This window comes from Canis lupus, chromosome 21 (genome assembly GCF_048164855.1).
Source record: "Canis lupus baileyi chromosome 21, mCanLup2.hap1, whole genome shotgun sequence".
Lineage (NCBI taxonomy): Eukaryota > Metazoa > Chordata > Mammalia > Carnivora > Canidae > Canis > Canis lupus.
Window position 1 is genome coordinate 21,238,214 of NC_132858.1, and position 27,846 is coordinate 21,266,059.

The 27,846-nt window shown below is 51.1% G+C and overlaps 2 protein-coding genes across 22 annotated transcripts in view; one reads left to right on the forward strand and one right to left on the reverse strand.

The window, feature by feature from the left end:
- The window catches only part of WT1 (WT1 transcription factor), a 49,077-nt gene extending 30,312 nt beyond the window's left edge, over positions 1–18,765 (reverse strand). Inside the window, exons 1-5 of one of the 14 annotated variants that reach the window (XM_072791016.1) lie at positions 18,090–18,762; positions 12,441–12,563; positions 11,876–11,978; positions 1,920–1,997; positions 816–866 (exon numbers count right to left, since the gene is read on the reverse strand). In XM_072791016.1, the coding sequence (XP_072647117.1) occupies positions 816–866; positions 1,920–1,997; positions 11,876–11,978; positions 12,441–12,563; positions 18,090–18,534 (800 nt within the window). In that variant the 5' untranslated portion in view covers positions 18,535–18,762. Of the gene's footprint in view, positions 1–815; positions 867–1,919; positions 1,998–10,822; positions 10,962–11,875; positions 11,979–12,440; positions 12,567–14,350; positions 14,502–17,461; positions 17,482–18,089 lie in introns of those variants that run through there. The other 13 variants (XM_072791015.1, XM_072791013.1, XM_072791012.1 and 10 more) reach the window with 13 other exon arrangements.
- A 353-nt stretch (positions 18,766–19,118) lies between these two features.
- Positions 19,119–27,846, forward strand: part of LOC140612849 (uncharacterized) — a 129,977-nt gene continuing 121,249 nt past the window's right edge. For all 8 annotated transcript variants that reach the window (XR_012013960.1, XR_012013959.1, XM_072791046.1 and 5 more), the window contains exon 1: positions 19,119–19,260. The gene's annotated coding sequence lies outside the window, so the exon portion shown is untranslated. The remainder of the gene's footprint in view (positions 19,261–27,846) is intronic.

Here is a 27,846-nt window from a genome sequence, read left to right on the forward strand (position 1 = left end):
GCTGAAATTGTCAGTAGCCCCTTGGATGGAAGTGTGGAAAGGAAAAATTCAAATCAACAGGCTTTTTAACTTTTGGGTCGAAAGAGAGGAAGTTGAGATTTGGATAAAATAGCAGGAAAAAATGGAGGATGGGGGTGGAGAGAAGGATCTAACAGTAAGTCCTGAAAGACTGAAAAACAACCCTGCTGACCACTGAAGGATGATCCAAAAGCCAAGACAGAGCCAAGAAAAAGAAAGGAGGAAGAGGGAGACCAATTCTGGTGTTCAAGCAGAGAAAATAAAATCAAAAGAAATAGCTTCAGAAATGTCCCAGGGTGCAGGCTGTAGGGTTGGGGAAGGCACAGATGTCTGAGAATGAAAAAAAGAAAAGTTTTTGTAAGAATTCTGGCTACAGTCTTGGGGTAAAAATTAAGTTCTCCCTGAGAGATTTAAAAGCAAATAGAGAAAAAGCAAGCTATGTATGGCTGGAAGATTTGACTTATCTAACTGGAATATGAATAATACCACAAATTTTGTGTTTTATAGAACATTCCAGAGGAAATGAGCAGAGTTCCTACAGCATTGTTGTAAAAGTTGTTTTCTAGGAGTACTTGGATGAGAAATGTCACCACCTCCATTTTTGCCCACAGTTAAATAAGAGAACAGAGAGAGACAGAGACAGAGACCGAGAGAGAGAGTGAGCAAGAGTCTTCCCATCCTTTTGCACCATCTACTACCCTGATTACCCACTGTCAATGCTAACTCCTGCAGCACCCCAGGAGCCAGTCAACAAGGCCTACATCATTTGCTTTGCCATCATCGTATCGTCCACTCACTTGCTCTGCCCTTCTGTCCATTTCACTGAGCTGGAGCTCCCAGCAGCAACTCTAGAAGAGAAGAAGAGGCGGGGAATGGGGAATGGAGCATGCATGGCTCTAGCAAGCCCCCCAGATCCCAGAATCCAATGAGAAGCGACTAATACACAGAGATGTGCAGCTAGTTGTCTAGTCCAGAGTGTTGGATTTAGTCTCTCGTGCCACTGGGGCTGGTGGTAGGGGGAAGGCAGCACAGGCAGGCCAGAAAGAGCCTCTGCTTTAGAATTAGATCCAGGCTTAGAATCCCAGCTCTACTACTTCACATGATGTGACCTTGGGAAGTTACTTAATTCTCTGGTTTGTTTACTTGGAAAACAGGGTAACAATACCTAAGCCTTACAGTGTTGTTAGGAAGAGTAAGTGAGGTGACCTAGAAGAGCACTTGCTGCATCACAGGGACTTCACTGGAGTCCTACGCTAATGCCCACTGACTCAGACTTGTTAGAAAGTGAAAAAGTGAGTTCTTGTACTGTTGAAAGCAAGTCCCACCTGTCTGCCTTTCAAAATTTCCCGGGGCAAAGAATCTCCCCTGCCTATGCTATGTTCTCCCTGTTGCAACTGTCTATCGAGCATGAAGAAAACCTGTGGGTGCAACCAGGTATGAGCACCTCTGACTCGGAAACGTCCTAATCATCAGCACTCAAATGTGAGTTTGGATCCTGGGTGTTATGAACTAAATAATGTATTTCTCGATAAGATAACGTAATAGTTAATATCTGTGATATCACTAGCAAAATAAACATTAAATGAGGTTGAACTGACACGATTTTGAAGAACTCTAAAATGCTCAGTAAGTAAAGGCCAGATAATGTTTTCTCAATATTCTCACCTCCGTTGTTCAGGATACACACAAAAATCCCTATTCATATTCCCGAAAATTTAATACTGAACACAATCCACTAGCTGGGGGAGGGAGGAAAGCATCTTAATTCTCCAGAGAGCCAGGACTATTTTTCTAAAACTGCAGTTTCTCCATGAGCTATAAGCACCTTTAAATGGTTCAAACAGGTATATGCTTTTGTTTAAGGGCAATTGAACAAATAAAGTTCAATTTATTGAACTTACCCCTTTAAAGTGGCTCCTAAGTTCATCTGATTCCAGGTCATGCATTCAAGCTGGGAGGTCATTTGGTATAAATTGTCACTGTTAGAAAAACATCCAGAGTTAGAAATACATAACTACAAAAAATATATACAATTATTTCTTCAAAAAGCAACGGCGTTTTACCTTTTCTTTGCAGTGAATCCTCCACATTTTCCAAAACAACAGAAAATGTGAGTCTGAAATGATTTTCATTTCACCCCACTGATTCCTGTATTCACTTCACACAGAGCAGAAAGGATGTAAGAGTAATCTGGAAGCCTTTTTTAAAAACTTTAGTAGAGCAAACACTGAAGCTTCTAAAAAGGTATTAAACCTTTCCAGGGGAAGAGGCTAAAGGGAGTGGAACTCTTGAAAGGCAACACAGGCCGGATAACTCAACATTAAAGTTAAAAGCCTGGAGCTGAAAGTAAAAAGATGGCAGATTAATTATTCGTGAAAAGGCCATTAAGTTGTTTTAATCAAAAGAAGTATCATGTGGATTATGAGGGTCTGAAAAGTCAAAGAATGATGGGTGGTGGATGGTCTAATACGCGAGGATGTGACAAGCAAAAGGAAGAGGATGGTAAAGTGTACACACAACCAAAGGAATTCCTCTTTAGAAATTTTATAATCTTGGTACAAGTTGAATGGGAAAAAAAAGAAAAAGAAAAGAAATAAAAAAGCCCTAGGCCCACTTCTATCAAGCTCTAAGAAGGAAAATAATGGCTGATCATTTACATCAAGACCCCAGAGGAGAGAGTACACTAGCATGCGAGAAACAAAAGTCATTCTCTCCTCTCCTCTTATATCTATCTCATTCCTAGAAGAGCAGCACATAAATCAATTAGCAGAAATCTCCTTAATTACCAAGCTCTGTTAGGAATCTATTCAGTCCTGAGCTGAAATGGTTAATTATGAAATTTGAGACCCACAGATGAATGGGCTGTCTGGGGGCCCTTGGTCTAAACACATGCCAGAGGAATCCCTTCACTGTCCCTTCATGGCAGGAGCGAAAGAGAGAAGCTTCCAGTGTCTCATGTGGGGTATCAGGCCCCAAACCTCGACAATCTCCATCCCGTGGTGGCATGCCTTTGGATTGCTTCATCGGGCAGAGGCAACACCAAATTTTAATAATTTAGAGAAGGTTTTGTCTGGCCAGCCACACTGGGAACTTGCGGAGGGGTCAGGGAAATCACAGCAACCTGGAATAAATGGATACGGTGCTCCCTCTAGGCAGAGCTTGATAAATCATGGCACAGTCCCTCTGCCGTTCGAATAATCACTCTGAAAATGATCTGGAACTCCTTCGTGGCGGGCACACGGGGGGATAAGGAGAAAATCAGATTCCAGGAGGGAATTTTACATATGAAATGTGAAGTGACTTCAAACTCGAAGTATGCGTCCTTTCATTAGTCAGTGTGTATCTGGGCCCCATCATTCATGCTCGGGTCTGACCGGCTATTATGCTACTACAATATCCTACAGATCAATGGAAAAAAAAAAAGATTACTTTCTCCTGCAGCTTCTCCATTTGCAGTAGCGGCCCGTGCTGGTCTGTGCCACTACGTTTCGCAATTCCACAAATTCTTGCTGTAAGGCCGATGTAATTAATTCCTGAAGGACCCCAATTTTTATTAGAAGTGCCAGCCCTGCTGCATTTAACACAGAAGAGTTTCTTGAACTTTCTTTGGGCTGACAGCTCATTAATAAGCAGCCTCCTCCACAATCTCTACTGGTTTTTGTTCTCTTGCGCCTTTTCATCAAGCAATCCATTTATTAATCTTGCCATTAATCTCGGCCAACGGGCATTGTATTCCCCAGGCAGCGTTGTATTTTTGTCACTGATTTTTAAAAAATTGTTCACCAGCTAAAATCACTCAGCTCCAGTTGACAATTTTCCTAGGTCCTATTGGGAGGTGGGACCTTTCTGAAATTATTTCATCTTTGCATAAGACTAAGACCCTAATTTTCAAGAGAGCTGAGAAGCAAGATGAGGGAAAGAAGCTTATGCACATGGATTAATGAGTTCCAAATATCTCACTTTATGATTTAGGAATTTTCTCACAGGCTTAAAGGATAGTCCAGTAGATTCCTAAGGGTCTCTATAAGGAAGGACCCCAGAGACCAACTATTTTTAAGGCCATTCTCTCAGCCCCCAGAAAGCAAACTTCCTCAAATATACAGTCTATGTCTTCCAGATATGTATCTTCCAATGTGTGTTTAATAAATACTCTATACTGCACTGGTATGATAGCTACTGCTCAGACATAACTATCGAGAACTTGAAAAATGGCCAGTGCCACAAGCTGAAATTAGATTTTGACTATTTTAAAATAGAATATTTTAAAAATAAATTTCACGGTATTATTTTTTTAATGCAGCTACTAACAAATTCCAAATATATGTGGCTTGCATTGGTTCTAAAAAATTTTTTTCTTTTAAGATTTTATTTATTTATTTGACAGAGAGAGCGAGAGAGCACAGGCAGGGGAGATGGAGAAGCAGGATCCCCGCTGAGCAGGGAGCCTGATGAGGGGCTCCATCCCAGGACTCCAGGATCGTGACCTGAGCTGAAGTCAGATGCTCAACAAACTGAGCCACCCGGGTGCCCCTGGCTACTAGCATCGGTTTTATTGAACAGTACTGCTCTATAAGTTTTAGGACCTTGAGCCAATCAGTTCAGCTCTCTGCCCCTCCCCATTTTCTCATCTGCCAAATGGAAATATTAATCTCCATCAATCTAACCCTACAGGGATATTGTAAAGCCCTCACAGTGGCTCTCTGAAGAACACAGAAAATATATTTTAATTTTTTCTAATGTATCCAATTTCACACAGTGCTTTTTCACACATCTTCAATATGTCCCACAACTTTGCGAGGCAGGTATAGTTACGATCCCCATTTATTAGAGGAAGATTAGGGCTCAGAGAAGTGCCTGAGCTTGCCTGATGCCCCCACCTCACCTGCCGCACCCCTCGGGAGGCATCCTGGCATCATTTGGCCTCACAGCTCACCCTCTACCACTTCAACGATAGTAATCATAACACAACAATAATGCAGACAAGTCCAGAGTTGAAAGAGAACATGCCCGGGGAAGCCTTGTGACAGTTCTCCGTCTCCAGAAAGTTCTAAGACGCAAGATGCCTGACATAGCCTTTTAAGCAAAGAACAGTATGCCAAGATCACAGGAGGAGCCCCACGTCTTGTTTTAGTGGTCCTAACAGCTCAGCTTGCAAATCCTCTAGGGGAGAGAGAAGATGGGAAGGGCTGATAGGAGAGACGGAGTTTTGGAAAATCCCCAAGCTACGACTAGGTTTCCTGAGTCCAGTGATAGGATCGGAGCAGCATTTTAACCACATCCTGCCTTCTGCGGCCTGGGGTTCCTCAGGGCCTCGGCCCGTCAGCTTGGCTGGCACAGCCTCTTCACTGGAAGTCAATGACAGCATGGCAGCAACTGCTGTCGGGGAGGAGACGGAATGTGAACCTGAGCTAAAAATACCAGGCCGGAGCATGCTCCAGCTCTGATCTCTCTGGGCAATCGGTCAACACCCAGCTTTCATCATGAAAACCCACAGAAAGAGGCAACATTGGTCAAGGAATGTAAGGCCTCTGACAAATAAAGCATCTAATTATTAAATAACCACTGTAGGTGTCGACCGCTTCATTCCCAGAGGAGATCAGATAAGCAGGTGGTTTGGCTCAGAGCAAACCACAGTGGTCACGTAGGCATTTCAGCTCGCCGTCTAACTCTGTCTGTTCGGAAGTGAACTCTGAAATCGCAGGCTGCCAAAATATATTCCAAAAGTCATGGTATCCTTTATATTTTTCAAGTCGATTTTTTTTAAGGCCCCTTGTTTCCTATGTAAGAAATGTTTGAAGTTGGAAGCAGGAGAGAGAGGAAAGAAACTTCTATAACTGGGATTAATGCAAGTTGGAGTAAAATAAAAGGAAGTCAGTCCTAGCAAAAAGAGGAACTTAAAAGGAAATCGGTAGTAGATCATATAGAGTTTGTTTTGGCCTGGACTGCAGTATTACTGAGTTCTCGACCTCCACACAAAAAAGAAAGGAGGGGGAAAAAAAGCCCTCGGCTATTATCTGGACTGGGACTCCCCCACTCTTCAATTGCACGTGTAATTCAAGTACATGTTCATCTTTAAGTGTGTTTACTAGAGACAGCAGAACAAGGTAGAAAAGTTCATGTCACCCCTGGAATGGAGCTGTCGAACCCGGTTGAGGTTGGTGTTACCTCTGCCAGATGGTTGCAGGCTGGCAAAGGAGCACTTTGGTGGAAGTACAGTTTCCCCACAAGATTGAAGGGGAAAATAAAAAAAAAAAAAAAAGATGCATGAATGAAAAAAGAAAATACCAACAAGGAAAATGCAGAGGTAGCTGGCACCTGTGATCAGAATTCGTGATTGCTCAGCTTTTGCGCAGACAGCTCTGCCCCACACAGACAGAGAGGCCTCTGGGGTTTACCCCTACCTGATAACCGGGGCTTAAGCACAGAGGCTGCAGCCAGACCTCCACGCAGCCCTTTTCCTGCGTTCTTCCCTCTAAGGCGCCATGGAGGCTGCCTGTTGAGAAATTTCTGCCCAGCAGGCCATGGTGAATAATTATTTCACAGTCAATCTCTTGGTATTGTTATTTCTCTCAAGCTCACCAGTTAACCAAAGAAAAACCCACTGGGGATTCAACTTCTATTAATAAACACTCGGTCAGCACAAAAGTTGCAGGAATATTTGAAACTAGATGTTTCCCCCTCCCTGGAGACAAGTCCATTTCAAGCCTTTGGTTGTGATAACATTGCCCACCCCTGGAAACCATTTCAGACTTTCTGCCTTCACGCCTACCTATGTGGGAAATAAATTATCGGTACTGTCTTAAGTGAAACCTTACACCATGTAAAGTGTGTGTGGATACACAAGTGAAAGGAGGTATTATCAATTGTCATTTTATTTCCTTGGGCACGAGCTATCCCCCTCTGATACACGTCTATGCTGAAGGCCAACCTAAATGGTTGATGATGCACTTCCCGCTGACCTGGGCTCCCAAGAAACTCTGTGGCTGCTACGGAAGTCTCTCTCTCATAAAAAAACAATCTGCTGCAAAAAGCCTCCACTGTCAACCGCATCATTTGTGCATCACCAACATTCAATTTAAGAGTATTTGAATCAGCAGTTGCTGCTTCCAAAGTTGGGGTCGTTTTACCTACTAAGGGGCAAAAGGAAATATCCTCCTTTAAAGGGGTAGCACAGTTGCTAAAGAGGGATATGCAAGCCTAATAAATGAGTGAGAAAAAAGGGGAAGGACTAGAAGATATAAAAAACAAAACAAAACGCCAGTGCATGGGAAATACTTTTCAAACACAGGGCACAGAACTCTTTGTCAAAGTAGCTGTGAATATCAACCCATGAACTGGGTAGATGGGATGGGGGGGGGGGGTGGCTCCAAGGAAGTCAGCAAGCAGAGAAGGCAGATGTGTTTGCAGAAGAAGACTCAAAGAAAGTGAGCTAGCCCAGCTAGCTGCCTATTCTAGGTAGAAATTGGGAAAAAATTAGTGCTTAGTGGGAATGGATTTCACTACTCTCTCCCCTCAGGAGAGGGGAAGGTCCAACCTCTCCTGAACCTTGGCTCTGAGCACAATCGTGGTGGCCCTGGAAGCAGTCGTTTTTCCTGGGTCTGGATGGATGGGGGGAAAGGTCTTCGGGTGTCTGGACTGAACATTGCCCCCAATGGTTCACACCTCGTGCTTAAGGCACAGCTAGAGGAGTCTGAAATCTGAAGGACAGACAGCTGATTTGGGAGTGAAGGTTTCAGGAGAAAGCTCAAGTTTGCACCTGACAATAATCAGGAATAATCCTGCTCCCAATCTATTAAGGGCTTTCTACCAAAAGTTATGGGTAAAACTAATGGATAATGGGATTTCTTTCATAACTGGGCAATAAAAACCTTTCTGTAGTGAGACACCAGGCAGATGCCACCTTTGGAAAGAAAAAGCACTTATTCATCAGGAGAGGTAGCAGGGTGAAGTGGATAAGAGGATGGATTCTGAAACCTCACTACCTGAAATGGAACGCCAGCTCTGTCTCTTACTGTGGCATACCAGGCAAATTCACCTCCAAAGGCTTCCTCTGTAAAATGGGGATGAAAATCTATTGCCTGCCTCAACGAGTCATGCAGATTAAAGATGTCAATGCTTGTAAAGTACTTAGAATGGGGCCCCTAAAGAAGGAAGTCTGTATAAGGATTTGCTCTGCATATTTATCAGCAACAGTACTGATACAGACTGTGTAAGGGGAACATTCCAGGTGGAGGATGCCGAGTGGCCTGAAACTCCTCCACAATGCAGAGCACAGATGGGTTTTGAAGTCAGAGACACTGTGTGGATCAAGTCCTGGTCCTGATTCTGATTTGCTGTGTGACTTAAGGAAGTTATTTCGAGAGCCTGAACCTATTTCCTCTTCAGCAGAGTGGAGATTAGAGTACTTACCTCACAAAGTAATCAGAAGAATTAAAAGTGTGACCTGAATGAAGCACTTAGCTCAGTGCCCAGCAGCACATAGTCAGCATGCAATAAATCCTCATTGTTTACTCATGTTTCACTTAGCTATGATCACTGGGTCCCATAGGGGCTGAAATCTGGCTTCAGAAGCCTTAGTGACCTTTAGACAGAGCTTTACCCACCTTCAATATGCGGGATGGCAGAGAGGATGGGAAAAACCATCTCCTATCACTACCCATAAGTTGACTGGGGACATTTTCTATTCACTATCATTCACATCTGCACACAAATGTGCCCCGCTGTAACTCCTGAGATCTGTTACCTGAGAGAGAAGAATCCCTGTATAGTTCTCTCCTAATGAGGAGAGAATCTTGAGAATTCTCTGAAAACAAATTCGTATTGTGCACTGCTTGTTTAATATCAGCATATGTATCATCACCTTTATTTCATGCTGGGAAGACAAAATTCAAGATTAGAGAGACAGAAGCTCTTGGAGGGCAGCGGATAAGAGGCTGGGCAGGCTGCCCCAGGGGGTCAAGTGCACCAAGGCAAACGAAATACAAGCAAGCCTTTCCCAGGAGGTCCCAATTTTAGACAGAAGGGAATGGAGCCAAGGACCATGGAAGCACCACTGAGTATCTAAAACCCAAATGTTAAGCCATTAAGTGATTAAAATTTAGTCTTATTTCCCATGCTTTTTCAAACACTGCGTTCATAAAAGCATATAAATACCCTTTCAGATTTTTTTTTAGGAGCAAAAAGAAGAAAATGACATAACTCCAGTGATGTCGATGCATAGAATCGATTTTAAAACTTCCCGACACCTGTCCACTCATCGTTACTTCAGGGGAACTATCTGACCTTTGAAAAGTGATTAGAAACATTATGAATTTAGGGTGACTGGAACTTCAAAGACAGTACAAACTTCAAGGGAGCAAACTCTTTTCCTAGGGAGTCACAAATTCTTCTTCAGATGCTACTGCTTAGAAATGTTCTCTCACAGAAGAAAATGGTATTTTGTTGACATAAACATAAAAATGAGAAGCAAAAGAAGTTCCATTTATGTAGAAAGCAGAAAGGGATAAGCAAATATTTCCAAAAGATGAACTTGACAAAATTGCTTTATACAATCAGAAGCTGGATTAGAAAGGTGAGAATTTTACCTATAAAATGCAATCCAAGTGACTTTTCCTACTTCCATGGCAACCACAAATTCAGCCCTAAGTCAAAATCCACCACAGGGACTCAGTTTGGAGAATTGTTGTTGAAATAGCGACTGTGACCACTTTTTCCCCACCTCCTCTTTCTAGGCTGCTCAGCCCCTCTGTGAGAGAGGAGAGTAAAAAATGTTGTGTATCTGTGTCCCTTCTGAACTAGATTCCAATGCCTCCCAGGCCCCAACACCCAAGGAGGTAACCCAGCACATCTCAACAGCACCCATTCCAGCATGGAGGTATTCCTTGCTGCCTAGGTAAGGCTCCAATCAGGAACCAAGGAGGTAGGAGTTCCCATGGGGAACCATTCCAAATGCACCCCCAATGGCTACTAGGATAACCACAACGCCACTTTAGAAACGGGCAGAAGCAGTTCCTCAAGAATGATAGCAATGGCCCTGCCACCACAGTTTTGCTGGGGTGGGAGTGGGAGTGGGAGTGTTGGCAACACAAAATGGTTCTGGGTTCTGCACCCCTTCCAGTGACCCCACCCACCACGAGGAAGCACAGAGACTATGGGCTTGGAAGCACAGGGCACTGGGACTGAAGTGTCAAAAAAAAGAACGAGATCTGCTAGTGAGAAAGAAAAGGAGGATGAGGAGGTGTGGTCACTCTACCTCTTTCTGTGCAACCCTTGCACATTTCTTTGCCCCTTCTGGCTGAAAGAAAAAAAAAAAGAAAAGAAAAGAAAAGAAAAGAAAAGAAAGAAAGAAAGAAAGAAAGAAAGAAAAAGAAAAGAAAGAAAAGGAAGGAAAGGAAAGGAAAGGAAAGGAAAGGAAAGGAAAGGAAAGGAAAGGAAAGGAAAAAAAAAAAAAGAAAAGAAAAGAAGAAAGGCTAAAGGAAGGGGAAGGGAAGGGAAGGGGAGTGATCTCGAATCCAAGATCCAAGTAGATAGGCCAGAGTTTCCCATCAAAAGGAAAGGCTTCCGAAGCCCCTGGGCCTCAAGCATACAAAACCAGAAGGGGCTCGACCTTGTACTTCCCCCACAGGACAATCAGACCGGTGCCAGGCTCAATTTCATGCGCACCGGGGCCCTGGGATGCGCCGCCGCCGGCGGGGGAGCGCAGACTCCTTCCCCTCCTCCACCTGTGGGACTGCAGGTCCCCCAGGCGCGGCCACCCCCCACCCACCCAATCTCCCAGGGCAGGCGCTTTTCCTTCCTTCATTACCTCACTACCTCCTTCCCTTGACGTCAGCCCCGGGTCCTCGAGCGGAGGGGGGAGGATGGAGAGGAGTTTGGGGCAGTCGGTATCAGGCTCCCCGCAGCCCCGGGCTGGGGGGTCGGGGCGGAACGCGAGCTAACGCGCGCCCGACCCCCGCCTCCCGGGCCGAGGGCCGCCGCCTCCCTCCCCCGCCGCACCTTCCAGGCCCGCGCGCGCCGGCGTGTGCACCAGTTACTAGGCAACCCTATCGGAGGCGCGGGACGCCGGCCAAGTTCACCCAAAGTTGAAGAATAAATTTGGGGGAAGAGAAGGTGGAGGGTGGAGCGAGAGCCGGGAGGACGCACCAGGGACAGAAAAAAAAAAAAAAAAAAAAGCTTGGAAGAAAAAGAAGCCGGTCTCCCGCCTCCCCGGAGCGGGGAGGAGGGCGGGCGCGGGCGGGAGGGCGGGCGCGGGGTCCCCGGGGGCCACTGCCGCGTCCCGGCTGCAGTCGGCACACGGTCGGGGTCGGGTCCCCGCGCGGAGCCGGGCGCTGGCAACCACGCCCGCCGCGCGCCGCCGCCGCCACGGCCCCGGGACCGCAGGGCCGCGCCGAAGGCTGCGGTCCGGGTGTCCGCGCCCTCGCAGGACTCCCGGAGAAGGAGACGGCCGGCCGGAGTGGCAGTGGGCGCGGGGGCGGGGGGTGAGCAGTGGGAAGAACGGAGTGGGAGTGGACTCCGCGTTTCATCTCTGGTCCCGAGGAAGTTAAAGCCCTCCCATAAGGAGCCTTAAAAAAAAAAAAAAAAACTTCTCGAAGCGCCACTCTTTTAGCTCAAATAGTAACCGCCGTCATTTATACTCAAAACAAGAACCACCAGCAGAGGAGGAAACCTACCTCTTCCGCAGCAGAGCCAGGAGGTCTGCTTAAATTTGCCTTAAGTAGCTAAAGGCGTCCTCTGCGTCCGGGATGGTGCACGCCCGAGGTCCAGGGTGCCCGCGTCGGACGTCACCGCTCCCGGGGTTCGCGCGCACCCCCCGCCCCGGGTCCCGGCGACCCAGACACCGGGCCGAGCGCCCTCCTACCTGCTGTAGGGCGTCCTCAGCAGCAGGGCCTGGCTGCCGGTGCAGCTGTCGGTAGGGGTGTGGCAGCCGTAGACGGGGGGCGGCACGGAGTACTGCTGCTCGCCTGCAGAGAACCCGAGAGCTGCGTGAGCGCGCCCCAAGGGATCGGGGTGCCAGTGCGGGTGGGGGTGCGAGGACGCGCGGGCAGGGTCTGGGACAGCCGGGCTCGGAGACTAAGCGGCGGGGTTGGGGGGCTGGATGCTGGGGCGTGCCGAGAGAGTGGGCGTCCGGATCGATTGATCATAGGGTGCTAATGAGCTTCTCACTTCACATTCCCTAGGCGGTCGCTTCCTAGTACACCGAAAAGACCATCGAGACCGACGCAGACTTGCTTGAGTAGAGCTGTCCCTAACATTCTTGGGGGTGGGGGCAAAACTCAGTCCTTTCTTTAAAACTGAGTGGGACTGGGCTGATGATTAAAACTCCCTTCTCTCGCAATTTGCTGTGGTTTGGCAATTCCGGGAATTGGGGGGGGGGGAAGGCGGAAGAAGGGCAGAAGGACCCCACATCGTTCCCGCCTGCTTACCCAGAGAGCCCTGCTGGCCCATGGGGTCCTCGTGCTTGAAAGAGTGGTTGGGGAACTGCGCGGCGTGGTGCGAGGGCGTGTGACCGTAGCTGGGCGTCCCGTCGAAGGTGACAGTGCTGTATCCTGCTAGGCGGGGGAGAGAGGCACAGGTCAGGGGGAGCTGGTCGGTGGGTCTACACCAGAACCTGGTGGAGGAGTGCGCCCCCCCAACTCCAAACCCCAGGGGAGAATTATGCCACCAGCCGGCCTCCAGGGCTTGGAGGGTGGGGGGAAGCTGAGACCAAGCCCAGAGGTGTGACCTGGGGGCAGGCTCCTGCCCTTTCCCAAGTAAGACCCTGACCTCCCAATTCTTTGACGGCCCCGTCTTCCACACCTTGCCTGCTTGCTGCTTCTGAACCGAACCTCAGGTAAGTGAGGTATGTAACCCGCCAACCACTGGCCAGAGAAAGTTCTTCTCCAAAAAACAAACACCGTGGCTCTTGTTCAAGGGGCAGAGCGGGCGAGCGAAATGAATCTGTTGGGCTGACCCCGCGCTGACTCGGAGCCGTAAATCAGGGGACTGCGCACCAACTTTCATTAATTATTCGGAGCCCGTTCAACAGCATTGGCTTTAAATGGTGAGAGTAATTACTGAGTAATGTTATCGGAGGCTGTGCGAACCCCAGGACACCCAAAGCCCTCCCGGAAGCTGGTGAGGGTTAAAAGAAGAGGCCCTTTCAGTTGGGCCCTCTGGCCACGCCCTGTGTCGCCTCCTTACCCTCACCCAACTTGCACTCAGTGTGTCCCTATTCTGGGCACCATTGTGGGGGACACGTTCCTGGGGCTCCAGGTCGGGGAGCATGCTTGTGTTGGGAGTGCGCCTTCCCTCCCTGGCAGTGCACGGGTCCCCTGCCAATTTCCCTACCGAGAAACCAAGGGTGATATCCACCGTGTTCTTCCCCAGCTCTGGGAAGGCTGAGTAACAGAATGTGGTGTCTTGATTGAAAAGTGTAGTCTCCTTTGTAGTTATTATTATTATTATTATTATTATTATTATTAAATTGCTTTAAACATAGACCCCACCAGCCTCTGGAAAACTGTTTTCACCTCTAGGGAAAAAGCATCCTCCAACTAGGATAAAGGTCAGTCCTGGGCCCTGGACCGACTGGGGGGATTCCCTCCTTTTATACACAAGCCCTGGAGTCCAGGCCAGGAGATGAATGTGATGGGCCCCGAAGCTTCCATAGGCGCTCGGCAGGGCCACGGTGCCAACCCATCCTCTGCTCATTCTCCCAAGGCCCACCCGACCATTGTGCTCCATCTCCAAACACCATTCAATTTGGGGGAGTGGAATGGGTCAAACGGCCCCACCCCCACACCCCATTCTTGCCCCAGGCGTGACGCAGGCTCTGTAACAAGTGTCGGAGAAGACTTAGGATGGACAGAGGAAGGTTCGAAACATAATCCCTCCTCCAACAAAAAAAAAAACGGAGCTTCTCCTGCCCACTCTGGGCAGTGTGGTGTGTGGGAGTGGGAAGGAGGGCCAGGGCAGGTCCTAATTACCGGGTCGGAACCAGGCAGGCCAAATCTCACGCACTGCTTAAGTTGACAATTTAAGAAGCCACCAGCTTTTATAAGTCGCATGACGTCATAGTCCTACATCTCTTACCTGCTAAGTAGGCAAAGATCTCCCCCCCCCACCCCACTCCACCCCTTCCCTTAGCTGTGGGGGGGGGGGGTGCGTGGGTGAGCAGCTTGGGCTTCCTTTTGGGAGCGAACGCACCGCGCTGCCCGAAGCCTGCCTGTCAACTTACAAACGAAATAAGGCTCTCGGCACCCAATTTTGCAGAGAGAAGGCCGAATTTTTAGAAGATATTTTTTAAATAGAGAAGGAGAAACAGAAACCGCAAAGAAATGGTCTCTAGACGAACCCCTCTCCATCCCTGGGCAGTAGGCAGTGGCCCGGAGCACGTGCTGTCCTCGGAGGCGGGCTCCGCAGTCCTGGGGGTGCGGGCTGCAGCTCCCGCAGCGGCCTGGTCCCCACGGCGCCCCGCGCGGCTCCCGAGGCTCCCTCCGGGACCGGACGCGCAGACCAGGGCGCACGGGGGCGCGGCAGAGGCCGGCCTCCAACCTCCTCCCTCCCTCCCGACCCCCTTAGCGAAAGCGCCTGCGGAGGGGACTGAGCGCTCTGCTCATAGAAGCTTATCGGCCCGGGGCTGATTAGATCGCGCTGTGCCGGGGCCGCGCGCGGGGCCGGGCGCGGAGAGCGCGGGGGCGGGGGCCAGGGGGGCACAGTGGCCGGCGGAGAGGGGCTGCGTGTTCAGACTCTTCGTACAGGCCTTCGAGGGAGAGGCTCTAAGCCGCCAAGGTAGCGCTTTTCCCACGGTTAGTCTCCCCCGGGGAAGGGAGGGCAACCTTGACCGCGGAGACAGGAGGCACGCTCTGCGCCTCACTCCCCCGCCCGCCGCAGCCGAGGGACCGGGAACAGCCCGGCCCGGCCCGGCCTCCCGAGAGCTGAGGGGTAGGGTGGGCTGCAGGCTTAGCCAGGGAGGGGGGCAGAAGGCTGAACTTGAGGACTCCATTGCTACAGCAGAATAAGGAGAAGTCTCTTTCCCCCAACGAAATACCCTCTCCAATGTGACCTAAAGGGGGGCGCCCTTCGCCCTTGGGTAGAACTGGTCTCTAACACTTAACTCTAGGATGGCCTGGTAATGCCAAGGCTGCCTCCCTGCACTGGGACTCTGGGAGCCCTTCAGGCTGAGCGAATCAGAGGCCGGCTGACAAGCAATCTTTTCCCCCCTCCTTAAACCTTGCCTTTAGTCTGAGACTACCCAGATCCTCCTGCCCCGAGGAACCATCTAACCCTCACACACAGCCTGCAGTCGGTTCATTGACCATCCAGCCCGGCAAAGGAAATCCGTCTCAACAGAGGGGCCCAGATCCCTGGAAAAGGAGGTAGAAATAGCCTAGTATGGTCTGGCTTTGAGTCCCTGCTGTGCCACAGAGGGACCTCTCGCACACCTGATCTCTTAGAGCCCAGATTTTCTCATCCAGAAATAAGGGAGTCCTCCAATGTCAGACTCCGTGCACTCCAACGGGCAAAGACGGCCTTAATACTCAATCCCCCGTGCCTTCCACAGAGTAGATGCTCAATAAATGTTTGCTGAATTAAGGTTTAGAAGATCAGTACACCACCTATACTATTTAAGAAATTGGGGGGATGTAGGGGGATGGTCTGATGCCTGGAGTGCCAACTGTCTCTCCTGTGGGCCAGGGCTAGGCTGCTCTGCCTAGGGACAGGAATTCAGAATCTCGATTCCTCTCTGCTGGAGCATAGCCATTCCCATACTCTGGAGAAGGAGCTGGTGCCCTTGCTTCCAACACAAGCCTCCTGCCAGACTTTGCATTCCTGGGGGAGCCACAGGAACCTCAGAAGTCAAGGGAATAATCCCAGAACCTCCAGGCCTCAGGGTTGCCAAGGCCAGGGCTGAGGCTGGAGCAGCTTCTGACATCTCAGCCCAGCTCCCAGCTGCCCAGTAAGTTCCAACAGCCAGGCAAGCATGGCCCACTTACATCTTCCATGCAAGAAAACCTAAGGCCACAGATGGGAACTGCCTTGCAGGTTGTGGCACGTGTCTGGGGCGGGCTCTCCACTGGGCTTTTCCCTGGAATGGGGAGGAGAATTCTTTCACCTGCTAGTCCTGTCCCCCTACTCCCAAGCCTTTTATCTTTTTGGCAGCCAATCCCATGCTGAACTGATGGGATCCCAGGCACTAGACCTGCCTAATAGAAGAGGCCCAAAGTGAGAGAGCCCAGGTTTCAAAATCCCCCCACGGAACTTAGATGGACTCAAATAGCGCGGTAGAGCCCCAGAAACAGACCAAATAGCTACTCCAGGGAGCACACATCCACACACAGATTCCCTTACATCACACACCTGCCTGCCAGTCTTGCAGTTTCTTGTCCAGTCAATTTTAGGTGGTCTGCTGCCTTCTGAATTTAGAGCCCCAAGCCAAGGGAAAGTTGGGCTTTCTGCTCCGTTGGCATAGAACTTCAGCAGGGCCCTACCCCCAAGTTGTTCATCTCAGCTCTCCTCTTACAGATAGGGAAACTGAGACCTGGAGATTTGTTTAAAAGGTAACAACAGCCTGCTCAGTGGAGATGACACCATCAGAGAACACAAGCCTCTGAATCATACTCAGTTGTTTCAACTGTTCCTTGAGTGGGAAACACTAGCTTCTATTTAGGAAACACCCAGAATGGAGGAACCCAGGTGGGCCGTTAGAGGTTACTCCACAGAACAGGGATCTCGGATTCCCTGAACCCAGAGGCGAGGGTGGTTTCGATTTCACCAGGGCTTCTGGTGAGCCAGGTGCTCCAGACTGGTCTAAGGTAGGGGCCACCTGAAGATACTCGTTTAGAAGGTATGGTGTGGACCGAAGCATAGCGCCCTTCTGCGCCCTGGGCGCCCCGGCACCTCCTGCAAACCATCCAGGCTCTGCGTCTCTCGTCCCACGCATTCCAGAAACGCCCCAGTCCCTCGGGCCGGCGCGAAATTTCGCCCCAGCAAAAGCATCCGCCCGTTGCGTTTGGAAACCGTTTCCTAAAATATCGAATCAACCCGAATTCCGTGCTGTTACATTCTCAACCAGCACAGAAGTCCAATTAGAATAAAATTGGAAAACAAACCACTGGGGTATGGATATGATTGGTTCCAGCTAGTCCGGAGTAGAGGTAAGGAAGTAGGTGTGCGGCCACCAGAGCGGGGTGAGGAAACTGTGTCCCTCCGTGTACACTGGCTGAAGTCGGCGGAGAAGCTGTTCTTGTTCTCACCCCCATGTCTTGCAAAAAATCTTTCCCCGAGCCGAGCTCCGAGTTTAACGACAAGAAGGCGCCAAGGGGCGCTGAAAGGGAGGCGGATGCTGGGGCCTCGTTCACCGCCTCTCGCAGGACCTGGTCCCGCACAGCTTGGAAGAGGATAATGAGCAGGGTCCTGCTCCAGCCCTGGAGCCCTCACTCACCCGCCTCGTCTGAGCTGGAACCCGGGAGACGTCCGCTGCTGTCCTACCCTACGCGCGCCCGGACGCGGTTCCAGGACAGCCACTGTTTAGGTGTCAGCGCGTTCACCCACTCTTCCTCGCGCCGTGATACCCATCGTACGTCTGATGTGTGCCTCCGCCCTAGGGGAGGCTGCAGCGCCTCCTGACATTTTGGCGCAGCGCGGGAACGCGGGCTGCCCACCCCGGGCTGGTCCCACCGTCTAGAAGCTGCAAAGGTCCAGTGCCTCGTAACGGCTTGGTGATGCCTTGAGCTACAACAGCGCTTTCCTGAGACAGGGCCAGAGGCTGCACCGGGCCGGGTTCCCCCTTCCCACTCCCACGGAGACGAGCAGCCCTGGAATTTCCCGGGGTCCGACGGGGCCCCAGGTGACCTCCCGGCTCGGGCGAACCGGTCCGGCTCCCGGCTCTGGAGGATGTCAGGGGCCTCTCCGCGGCCTCCTCCCCCCACCCCTCCCGGCCGCAGCTCCTGCTACCCTCACCGTCCTGGGGGAGGCAGCGGGTTAAGAGCCGGGGTCGGGAAAGGGATGGGAAGGGGAGCGCTGGGGCGCGGCGACAGCCCCGGCGCCACCCCGCGTGTAGGGGGCGCTCCCCCCGCCCCCGCCCTGCTTACCCTGGTTGCGAATAGCGGGCTGGCTCTCGAGGCAGCTGGGCAGGTAGGGAGCGTTGGGGAACATCCTGGCCTGGCCCGAGGACGCCTGGCTGGGCGGAGGAGGACCGAAGGGCCCGTAGCGACAGGCCCCAGCTGTGCCAGTGAACTGGCCGGAGAAATGCACGGTGAAGGCGCTCAAGCACTGCTCCTCGTGCGGCTCCGCGCCGCCCCAGCTCGGCTCCTGCTTGATGAAGGAGTGAGGCGGCGGCGGCGGCGGGGGTGGCGGCGGAGCGGGCGGCGGCGCGGGACCGCCCAGAGACCCGTACGCGGAGGCGCCCGGGGGTGCAAAATCCAGCACCGGCGCCCACTGCGCGGCGCCGCTCACGGGCAGGGCGCAGCCCCCGCCGCCGCCCAGCGAGGGCACCGCGGGCAGCAGCGCATTCAGGTCCCGCACGTCAGAGCCCATCTGCGGCGGCTCAGCCCCGGACGCCCCGCGGCTCCTTCGGCCTTGCAGACGCTGGGCGCCGGACTCGGCCGCGCCTAGCCTGGCCCAGAGGCCGCCCGGGCCCGGGAGCCCCGGCTGCTCGGGCTGCTGAAGGCACCCAGGCCCGGAGCGGAGCGAGGGAGAAGACGCCGGCTCCGGGGCACACGTGGAAGCCGGCTCCTGCGGCAGGAGGAAGTCCAGGATCGCGGCAAGGAGGCGGCGGGGCCCCGGCTCCCGGGCTGCCGTCCCGGCTCTGGGTGGGTGGGTGGGTGGGTGGGTGCGGGAGTGAATGAGTGGGAGGGCGGGTGGGAAAGGGGGAGCGGACAGGCGGTCGGGCTGCGGAGAGCCCCCGGGTGTGGGCGCTGCCTTGAACTCCTTACCCCAGCTGCCTGGCTGCCCCCGGCTTCCCAAAGCTCAAATAAGAGGGGCCGGCGGCGGGGGAGGAGGAGGAGCCAGGAACCTCGGCCGCTCCATTCACACCGCAGCCCGCGCCGGGCCGGGCGGCGCGCGCCGATCAGTGGGGGCGCCCTCGCAGCGGGGGTGGGGTGGGGTGGGGTGGGGTGGGGTGGGGTGGGGGCGGGCCCGAGGGAGCGCACCTCGGGGAGACACCCTCCTCTCCTGCCGGCCTGCGGGACACGGCCCTCCCCCACCTCCCCTGCTCGGCCGTCGCAGGTGTGGGCGCCTCCGGGCCCTGGCTAGCCCGTTCAGGTGAGCTGTGAAGGTCCCCACTGCAGCCCTGGGTGATGGGGGGGATGGGAGGGGGGAGGCGGGATGGGGTGGTCAATCTGAGAGGGCGGGTTCAAGGGAGGGGCAGGTGAGCTCCACGAGGGCGGGAACTTGGGGAAAGCGCAGAAAACTTTCCCGGGCGGCGGAGAGGCGAATTCCTTTGCTCTGAGCCCGCAGGTCCCGCTCTGGCTTCCAGAGCCGTCGGGCACGAGTGGGGCCGGAATCTTACGTTCACTGGGGGGTGCGGGTGACACTTTCTGGGTTCCAGAGGCCAGACTCAAGGTGAACGTGGATGACCTGGGGGGGGGGGGCAGGGGTGCATCCGCTGTGAGCTTATTTCGATCGTCTGGTAGCTGATTACTTGACGGGATTTGCGCCCAGAGGAGGGCAGTTGTCGCCTGCCTAAAAATTGGTGTCAGCGGCACTTAATCTCCCTCTCTAGGGATGGGTGTTTAACTCTTCTACGGTGAAGCCGGGAAAACAGCGGCTAGTTCGGGAGGGAGGAAAACTCCTAGGGCCTGCACGTACCCCGACCGGGGAATCCTGGAGCCCAGTTTGGTGGGTGAGCGGTAGGGAGGATTGGGGGTGCGAGCCCCCCGGGGAGAGCTTGGCCCCTGGAGCCAATCCCGCCCAGCTCGGCCTCCGCTCACGGTCGAGAATACCCTTCTGGATAAGCAGTGACGGACAAGGAGACGCAAACCCGTTGGGAGGACCCCGAGGGAAAGCCTCCAGTGGCCCAAGGTCCGGGGCAGCGGTCACACCGCTGGGAGCAACGAGCGCCGGCCTTTGCCACGTCGGACCCCTCTCCCCACCTAGTCACTCTTTGGGAGCCCCGCGCCTCGGGGCAGGTGTTTGATGTTTCGATATTTGTCTTCTGGTTCTTCCAGAATAGTCAGGAGTTAGGGGGATGCGGAGCCCAGGCAACGAGAGGCGCTGGGAAGCCGGGCCGGGGCGCATCTCGGGGCGCGCGGAAACGCCCAGCAGAGCCGGGGAGGCCGCGGCGACCGCGCAGCCCGGAGCCTCCGGGAGCGCGGGCGCCGCTCACTCCAGGCCGGCCCGGGAGGGCCCGCGGCTCCCCGCCGCGGTAGTTGCAGTTTCACAAAGAAACGGAGCGTTTTAAGAGCCGTGATTTGCTCTCCATTCCTTGCGCTTTGGTTTTCGTTCGTTTGCACCGAGTAAACGAAGTAGATCGACCTGAGCGCCGGCCGCGAACCCGAGGCGTTGGCGGGCTCAGAACCCACGCGCCCAACAAACTTCCCTCCTCTTGGGGTCGCTCGTCCTAGAGGCGCCGGAGACCCCAGACCAGGAGGGCAAAGGTCGGGAACACGCGCTACCCGCTGCCCCCGCCCCCCCTCCCCGGGCCATTTACGAGGTCCTGCACCTCTCGGCGCTACTTTGGTGCCTGACTGTGCTTGTCTCCACTCAGAAGCTTTATTTTATTCATTCCTTCACTCATTCGTTCATTCATTCATTCAGAAATGGAAAGGTTCTGGAGGCCCCCTCGGTCTCCGCCGACACTCGTGGGCTGCCCACTACGCTCCCACTAGAGCAGTGTGTCAGCCTGCCCCTGGCCTGGAGAGCTGGGCAGAGGGCATGCGCCTTTGGTCCCTTTGGCTCAGAAAGGCCCCGCAGGACGAAACTTCTGGGGCCAGCTTGCCCTCACAACGCCACAGACCCCTGCCTCCTACCCACCACTTTTATTTCTCCTTCGAAGGAGTTTTTCTCAATTAGGATTCACTCAAGCGCCACGAGGGAAGGAGAGCCCTTTATGAACAACAGTCAGGGATTTTCATTTGCCAACGAAAAGGTCGAGATTGTTTCTCTTTTATCCTCCTTTGCAGAGTTTTTTTGAGAGGGGAGGATGTTTGGGGGGAAGGTGGCTTGAACGTGAACTTTTCTGGTTTTGAATCCCAGATAGGGCAGAGGTGCTTAATTTTGTGACTTTATGTTTAAAAAAAAGAAAGAAAGAAAAATCTTTGTTCAGGGGTGGGGTGGGGGAAAGGGGGGCCGAGAAAAGTTAGGACTGCTCTCGCCCCCGCCGTGTGTGGCCAGAGAGTTCTGGAGGGAGGGAAGAGCAGCGGTGCGATGCCCGCTTCAAACCTACGGTGCCTCCGCGCCCCAACTTCGTTGTGCGAAGCGGTGGGAGGAGTTACCCGCAACTCGAAGGGCAGGAGACGTAAGTTCTGCGCCTCTGCAGCCCCCCGAAGTCGGACGTCCTCACCCCAGAGGAGGCCCCCGAGTGCCCCCACCCATCCCCATCCCCATCCCTGGAAGCCCAGCAGCGCCTGGGCCAAAGCTGGGAAACCCGCGGACTGCGGTCCCACCTCCTCCCTTGAGTAACGTTCTCTGCGGTCTCGGGGGTCACCCCGAGCCTGCCTGGGCGGAGGGACGGAAAGTCTGGCCAGGAGGAAGGCCCACCCTCTGCCCGCTCGACAGGGGGGCGCTCTCCTGCACCCCGGTAGCTCGAGGCCCAAGGAAACCGGGACGGCGGAGCCCTGGCTGCTCCCTCGGCTCACCCACCTACCCGCTCCCGTGGGCGCTGAGGCTGGGGGCCCAAGAGGATCTGGTCTGAATCACCGTTTGGCAGAGATGGAAATTCAACTCCCCGTCTACAGAGAAGGAAACTGAGGCCCAGGCGGAGGAGGGAGGAAAGGCAGCTGCAGAGCGCAGAGGTTAAGAGCAAGGCGTGGGTGGCCAGAGAAGGGAATCTCAGGTCCACCAGGTAACATCTGTAACAGTTTCCTTCTTCATCAGACGGGATGAGGAATCCTAGCGTCCACCTCATGGGGTCGTGAGGATTAGCCGGGTTCAATAAAAGTTTCAATTATTATTATTAAGGATCCGTAACAAGATCGTGGCAAAGCGGAGCTGAAACCCAGATCTCTCAAGTCTAGCTCAGGGCTTTACCCCCACGCCCCTTCTTCTCTGTAGAGCTAACGGAATGGGGTGCAAAGAAAGGAGGGGGGACCCCGAAAACCCATGTGGCTCTGATACGATGGTAAAACGCATCCTGGCCTGGGAGGTGCTTAGTTATTGCGAGATCAGAAAAAAAAAAAAAATCGCCTCTGCGTGGTAGAGGGTACTGAGGACCGCCGACCCCACCCCATCCTCTCTGACCCGGCGCTGTCAGCTGCATGTGACCGGGAGACGGAGCCTGGCCCTGCAGCCCGGGCCCCAGGGGGCAGCGCGGACGCCCAGCCTGCGCTCCCGGCGTCACCCCGAGGCCGCGCACAACTGAATAAACACGCCGCAGCGCTGCGACCTGCCAGGAGCTGGGGCCGCAGACCCAGGAGAGGGGTGGCTCGCCCGCCGGCAGCCCGGCGGGACCGGCTCGCTTAGCACCTGGCGCAGGGGCCCGGGCGCCCAGCTCCGCGCGCACCAGCAGCAGCCCGACCGCGGCTCCTCCCTCCCTGCAGGCTTCCACTCCTAGGTGTGGGCTTACCCCGGGCACAAACCTCTGGGCAGGCGCTAGGGCCGGTCTGCAGCCCGGTGCTGACCAGAGAAGCCCCAGCTTCATTTCTTTAAATTAAAAAAAAAAAAAAGAAAAGAAAAGTAAGGGAGGGACTTTTGTTAGATCCTAGCCCCTTTGTGCCCCCCACCCCACCCACCCTGGCTTCCTCTGTTCATTTGAAAAATAACTCGATCTTTTTGAACCACCTCTCGCCTACAGTTCAAACTCCGTTCTCAGACCCAGTTTGGGGGTTCAGGACCGGTGAGCACCGTTGCCTGGGCGGTGCCAAATTTTCCCCTCTCCACCCCACCCTGCCCCCAGCTTGCAGCTCCTGCAACCGCCAGAGTTACCCGTCTGTTCTGATGCCACCGCGAGATGGTCCCCAAGCTCCCAGAGAGTCCCCGCTGAAAGGATTCCGCAGCGCTGCCTCTATTATTATACCGTAAATCTTTTTAAATTCTGGAACTAATTATATAGAGGATATGTCTCAATTTGTTCTGCATTAATGCCACAGTGGGGATGGAGGCCGGGCCGTGGCCAGAGCAGATACGTAGGCCCATGAAATTGATGAGCTGAGAGTTGCTCCCAGTCCTAAGCGCACCATCTGGAATTCCAGTCTGAGGTTACAATTAGAACTCCTGACCCCAGATTCAACTTTGCAAACAACAGGGGAAAAAATGGGAAAAAGAAAAAAAAAAACCCGAGACGGAAGAAAAAAAAAACAACAACCCAACAATCCCAACTTATATTCTGCACCTCTAAAAAAAAAAAAAAAAAAAAAAAAAAAATCCCCACACTATCTTAAAATCTTTCCATCTTAGACGATTCTTTCCAAGTATTCTTTTGAGTTTTCTTTAACCTATAAAAGATAATGGAATATCTTTTATAGATTGGATTTTATCTTATCCCTTTCCCTCTCCCGATTGCACTCAGTTTAATAGTTGTCAGTTTTTTCTCACAGTGTTTTTTTGTTACGTGTTGGATTTAATTATATGGAACCAAAATATTCCTCAGGAAATTAGCTTGCTAAATATTCTGTCATTTTGTGATTCTGCTTTTGAGAAACAGCTTAATTACAGAAATCTATCTGGATCTAGGAACTTTTTTTTTTTTTTTAGTGTTGCTTCAGCTTAACTGTAATCAGAGATTTTATTTGTGTTGTAATTTTATTTGTGTTCTAAATCGGTTAGGCCAATTTCTTCCTTCTTTCTTTAGTAACACACTGCTTTATTTTCCTCTCACTTTGACCCTCTGAAGAAAACGAAGGACCAGGCAGTACTGGGGAATCTGTTAAATTTATTAGCATAAATGCTTAGACAAAACGAGATATAAATCATTCAGATGTATTAAGCCATAAAGTATCCCAATGAAGTCAGTGCCTCGCAAGGGTCCTGGTGTATAAATGTTCATATAAAACAAGGTATCGGTATTATCTTTCAAACTGAATATACGTTGTAAAAATATCCAAATGTTGAGTTAGGAATACGGGGGCGATGGCAGGGCAGGAAAGGTCTATTCTTTAGAGCAGCCTGTTAGCCATTGTGATGGCTCAAAAAGCATGGCACAAGGGAAAAATCTCAACAGTTTGCATGAGGAATACTCAGTAGACAATTTTTTGAAGAAAGGTAGACAGGGTATATTTGATGAGAAGTTAAGAAATAAGGAAAGAAGAGATGAATAGAGAGCAAAACATTGCTTTCAGTAGAATGCCTCCCCCCCGCCCCAAAGGTCGATTTAGCTTCAAAAAAAAAAAAAAATCTACTCAGAAAAGGCACTGGCTCTTCATACAAGATAACGGATGAGCCATTAGTGAAGAGCCACCTGGGCCTTCGTCTGTGAACCCGGATATGCAGCTGGTCTGAAGGAGAAGGATGTGAATTCGCTAGAGGTAGACAGGGAGAAGAGAGATGGGGGAGTGAGGAAGGGCAGTTTCCAGAATTCTTAGCAGAGGTTTACTAAGACAAAAAATTAGGCAAAATGTTTAAGGAGCAGTGGCTCACAAAGCTCATAATCACAGCTTTCTGTAAATCTTGGCAAACCAAAGAAATGATTATTCCAAAGCCTTTTTTTAAAAAAAAAGTTCCCCTTTTCTCTCTTGAATCAAGGAGTTTACCAGAGAAAGGGAAAAAGCCCCCCTTTTCTTCATCAGGGGCATCCCCAGCCTTTGGGTGCCATCAGTTCGTTCACCGTGGGGCAACTATTTATGGGCACTTCCTTTGTGCCAAGCATTGTGGCAGAGACTGGAAATACAGCAGGAAGAGGACAGTCTCCACTCTGCTCTCACGGAGCTGACATTCCAGTAGGAATGACAGACAAATTACAAGTAAACCAGGCAGATACTTTTACACAGGAGTACCTGCTACAAAGGAACAAGGAGATTTGTTAGCCTAGAGGAGTAAAGGTTAAGACAGGGACGGGAACGAATATATTCACCCTGCCCCATCTTAATATGTTTGTAAGTGTCCCACCTGAGTGGCAGGAAGGGTGTGAAGGATTTGGAATGCTTGGTCTAGACACATCTCTGTCTGCAGGGAGGCTGGACTTCATGGAATCAGGAGGGTAGCTGGTTAGACAGGGCTGGATTAAAATTGCCACCACCAGCTGAGTGACTGTGAAAGTTCCTTAACCTCCGAAACACTCCCTTTTCTCCTCTTCAAGATAAAAACAACCAGCACCTTTTGAAGTTGAGAGAACTAGATGAGGAAAGGTATGTACCATTTCTTAGCCCAAAGGGAGCACTGAATAAAATGGTAACTGTTATCTATACTCATACAGATTGTTTTTTTTTGCTTCTCATTAATTGAGAAGTTCTAGACTTAGCCTCAGTATTGGTGTGAGCTGAGAGAATCTTCACTGTTGTTGGATCAAGGCAGGAAGAGAAGCCCTTTGCCAACAGCTCCAACCTTAAGGAAGGTTTGTTGCCACCTTGAAACGAATTGAAATTCTGTCCTACACCCAGGCCTGAAACAGAAAATAAGTGGCTTCTGGTTCAGAATCAAGCTTGGATTCTTTCCTTTCAGTACAGAAGGCTACAGGTTAATGTCGGCTTGAAAAGTTTAGGATTGCTTTGTTCCTTACAGCCACATTTCAGATGTGTAGCCTTGTTTAGAATAAAGAATGCTGGGCTAGGTAGAAAAGCACCTGGGCTCAAATCCTGTTTCTGACAATGACCATGGCCCCTGGGAAATAACTTAAGCTCTTGGTTTTTCAATACCCTTATCTATAAAACGAGAATGATAACAAGAATGAAATAAAGCAAGCAGAGTGATTTGAAAACTTATAAAACGAGAATGATAACAAGAATGAAATAAAGCAAGCAGAGTGATTTGAAAACTGCAAAACGCTAGGCAACGCTTGCAGACAGCCATCAGGACCATCTGGTACATGGAAACTAATGGGGCAGTGGGGGGCACTTGGGGGGCTCAGTGGTTGAGCGTTTGCCTTTGGCTCAGGTCATGATCCTGGGGTCCTGATATCCAGTCCCTCATCAGGCTCCCTGCAGGGAGCCAGCCTGCTTCTCCCTCTACCTATGTCTCTGCCTCTCTCTGTGTCTCTCATGAATAAATAAAATCTCTTTAAAAAAATAAGGAAAGAAGAAAGAAAGAAAGAAAGAAAGAAAGGAAAGAAAGAAAGAAAGAAAGAAAGAAGGAAGGAAGGAAGGAAGGAAGGAAGGAAGGAAGGAAGGAAGGAAGGAAGAAAGAAAGAAAGAAAGAAAGAAAGAAAGAAAGAAAGAAAGAAAGAAAGAAAAAGAAAAAAACCAGGGAAAGAAATGCTACAGGGAACATTGGAGTACATCACTTTCTCCTGCATGTTTCTTCATTTCTGAAGGGCACAGTGCCTTTCTCATGGGACTGTTGTGAGAATGACATGAGACGTGGGCAACCTTTCTGAACACCACCTGGCATAGAGGGCTTGCTACCTTTGTTGGTATCCTCCTCTAGCCATGCTCCCAAAGCTGAGCTTTACATTTTCACACTGACAGGGTTGGGGTTTGTTTTGTTTTGTTTTGTTTGTTTGTTTTGCTCTGGCAGGAGGAAATAGTACAAAGAGTAGGGCTTAGGGATCAGACGGCTGGGGTTTAAATCCTCCTCTGCTTTTTATTTTTTATTTTTTTGTATGACTTTGAGTGACTTCCTTATTTTCTCTGAGCCTTAAGATTCCTTTTTTTTTTTTTTTTAAGATTTTATTTATTTATTCATGAGAGACAGAGAGACAGAAGAGAGAGGTAGAGACACGGGCAGAGGGAGAAGCAGGTTCCATGCAGGGAGCCTGATGTGGGACTCAATCCCAGGGCTCCAGGATCACGCCCTGGACCAAAGGCAGGAGCCAAACTGCTGAGCCACCCAGGGATCCCAGCTTTAAGATTCCTAACTGTAAAAATGGGAGCTAATACCTTTCCCTCGCAGAGTAGTTTTGAGAACAGATCAACACAACACATGTAGAGTGCCTACATGGTGCCTGGCATGGGGTCAGAAATCAATACATGGTAGTTATTAAACTTTCAATTTGCCTAACCAGAGAATACTAACTTACCTCAAAAAACCTATCAGCGACTAAGAACTTGAATGAGAGCATGACTCTGAGCACACACAGAAACAAATTCCCATCTTTGTCTAAATTCACCTGTGCCAATAAGTAAATAAATTCACCCATGCCACATCAAAATCTCACTGCTTCGTATAGGAAAGACTTTGCAGTCAAGGCATTGACAATGACTTTCCTTTTTGACTATGAGTCTGTTAGATTATAAGTTAGGATCCCATTTATTTTCACTGAGTTTCTTTACAGAATATCCAGCATATATCAAGGACTTCAGTAATCTCATATTTTTTCAAAATAAGCAGAAAAATTTTCAGTCAATGGAGAGAAAAAAAACAATTTGACTCTCTTCCTGGAGTTGCCACATAGCATTTATTAATAGCTCTGTAAACAGGCTTGAACATAGTATCAGCTGGCCGCTCAAGATATTACAAAAGTTTGTGAGAAGTTGCTCAGGAAAAACAAGATAAAGTCATTAGAAATCTGATACTGGTCAATAGTGCCTTTATCCCAAGTCTCCATAAATCACAAATGAAACTTCTATTGTGATCACTGTTCCAGATCTAAAGGATCTCCCT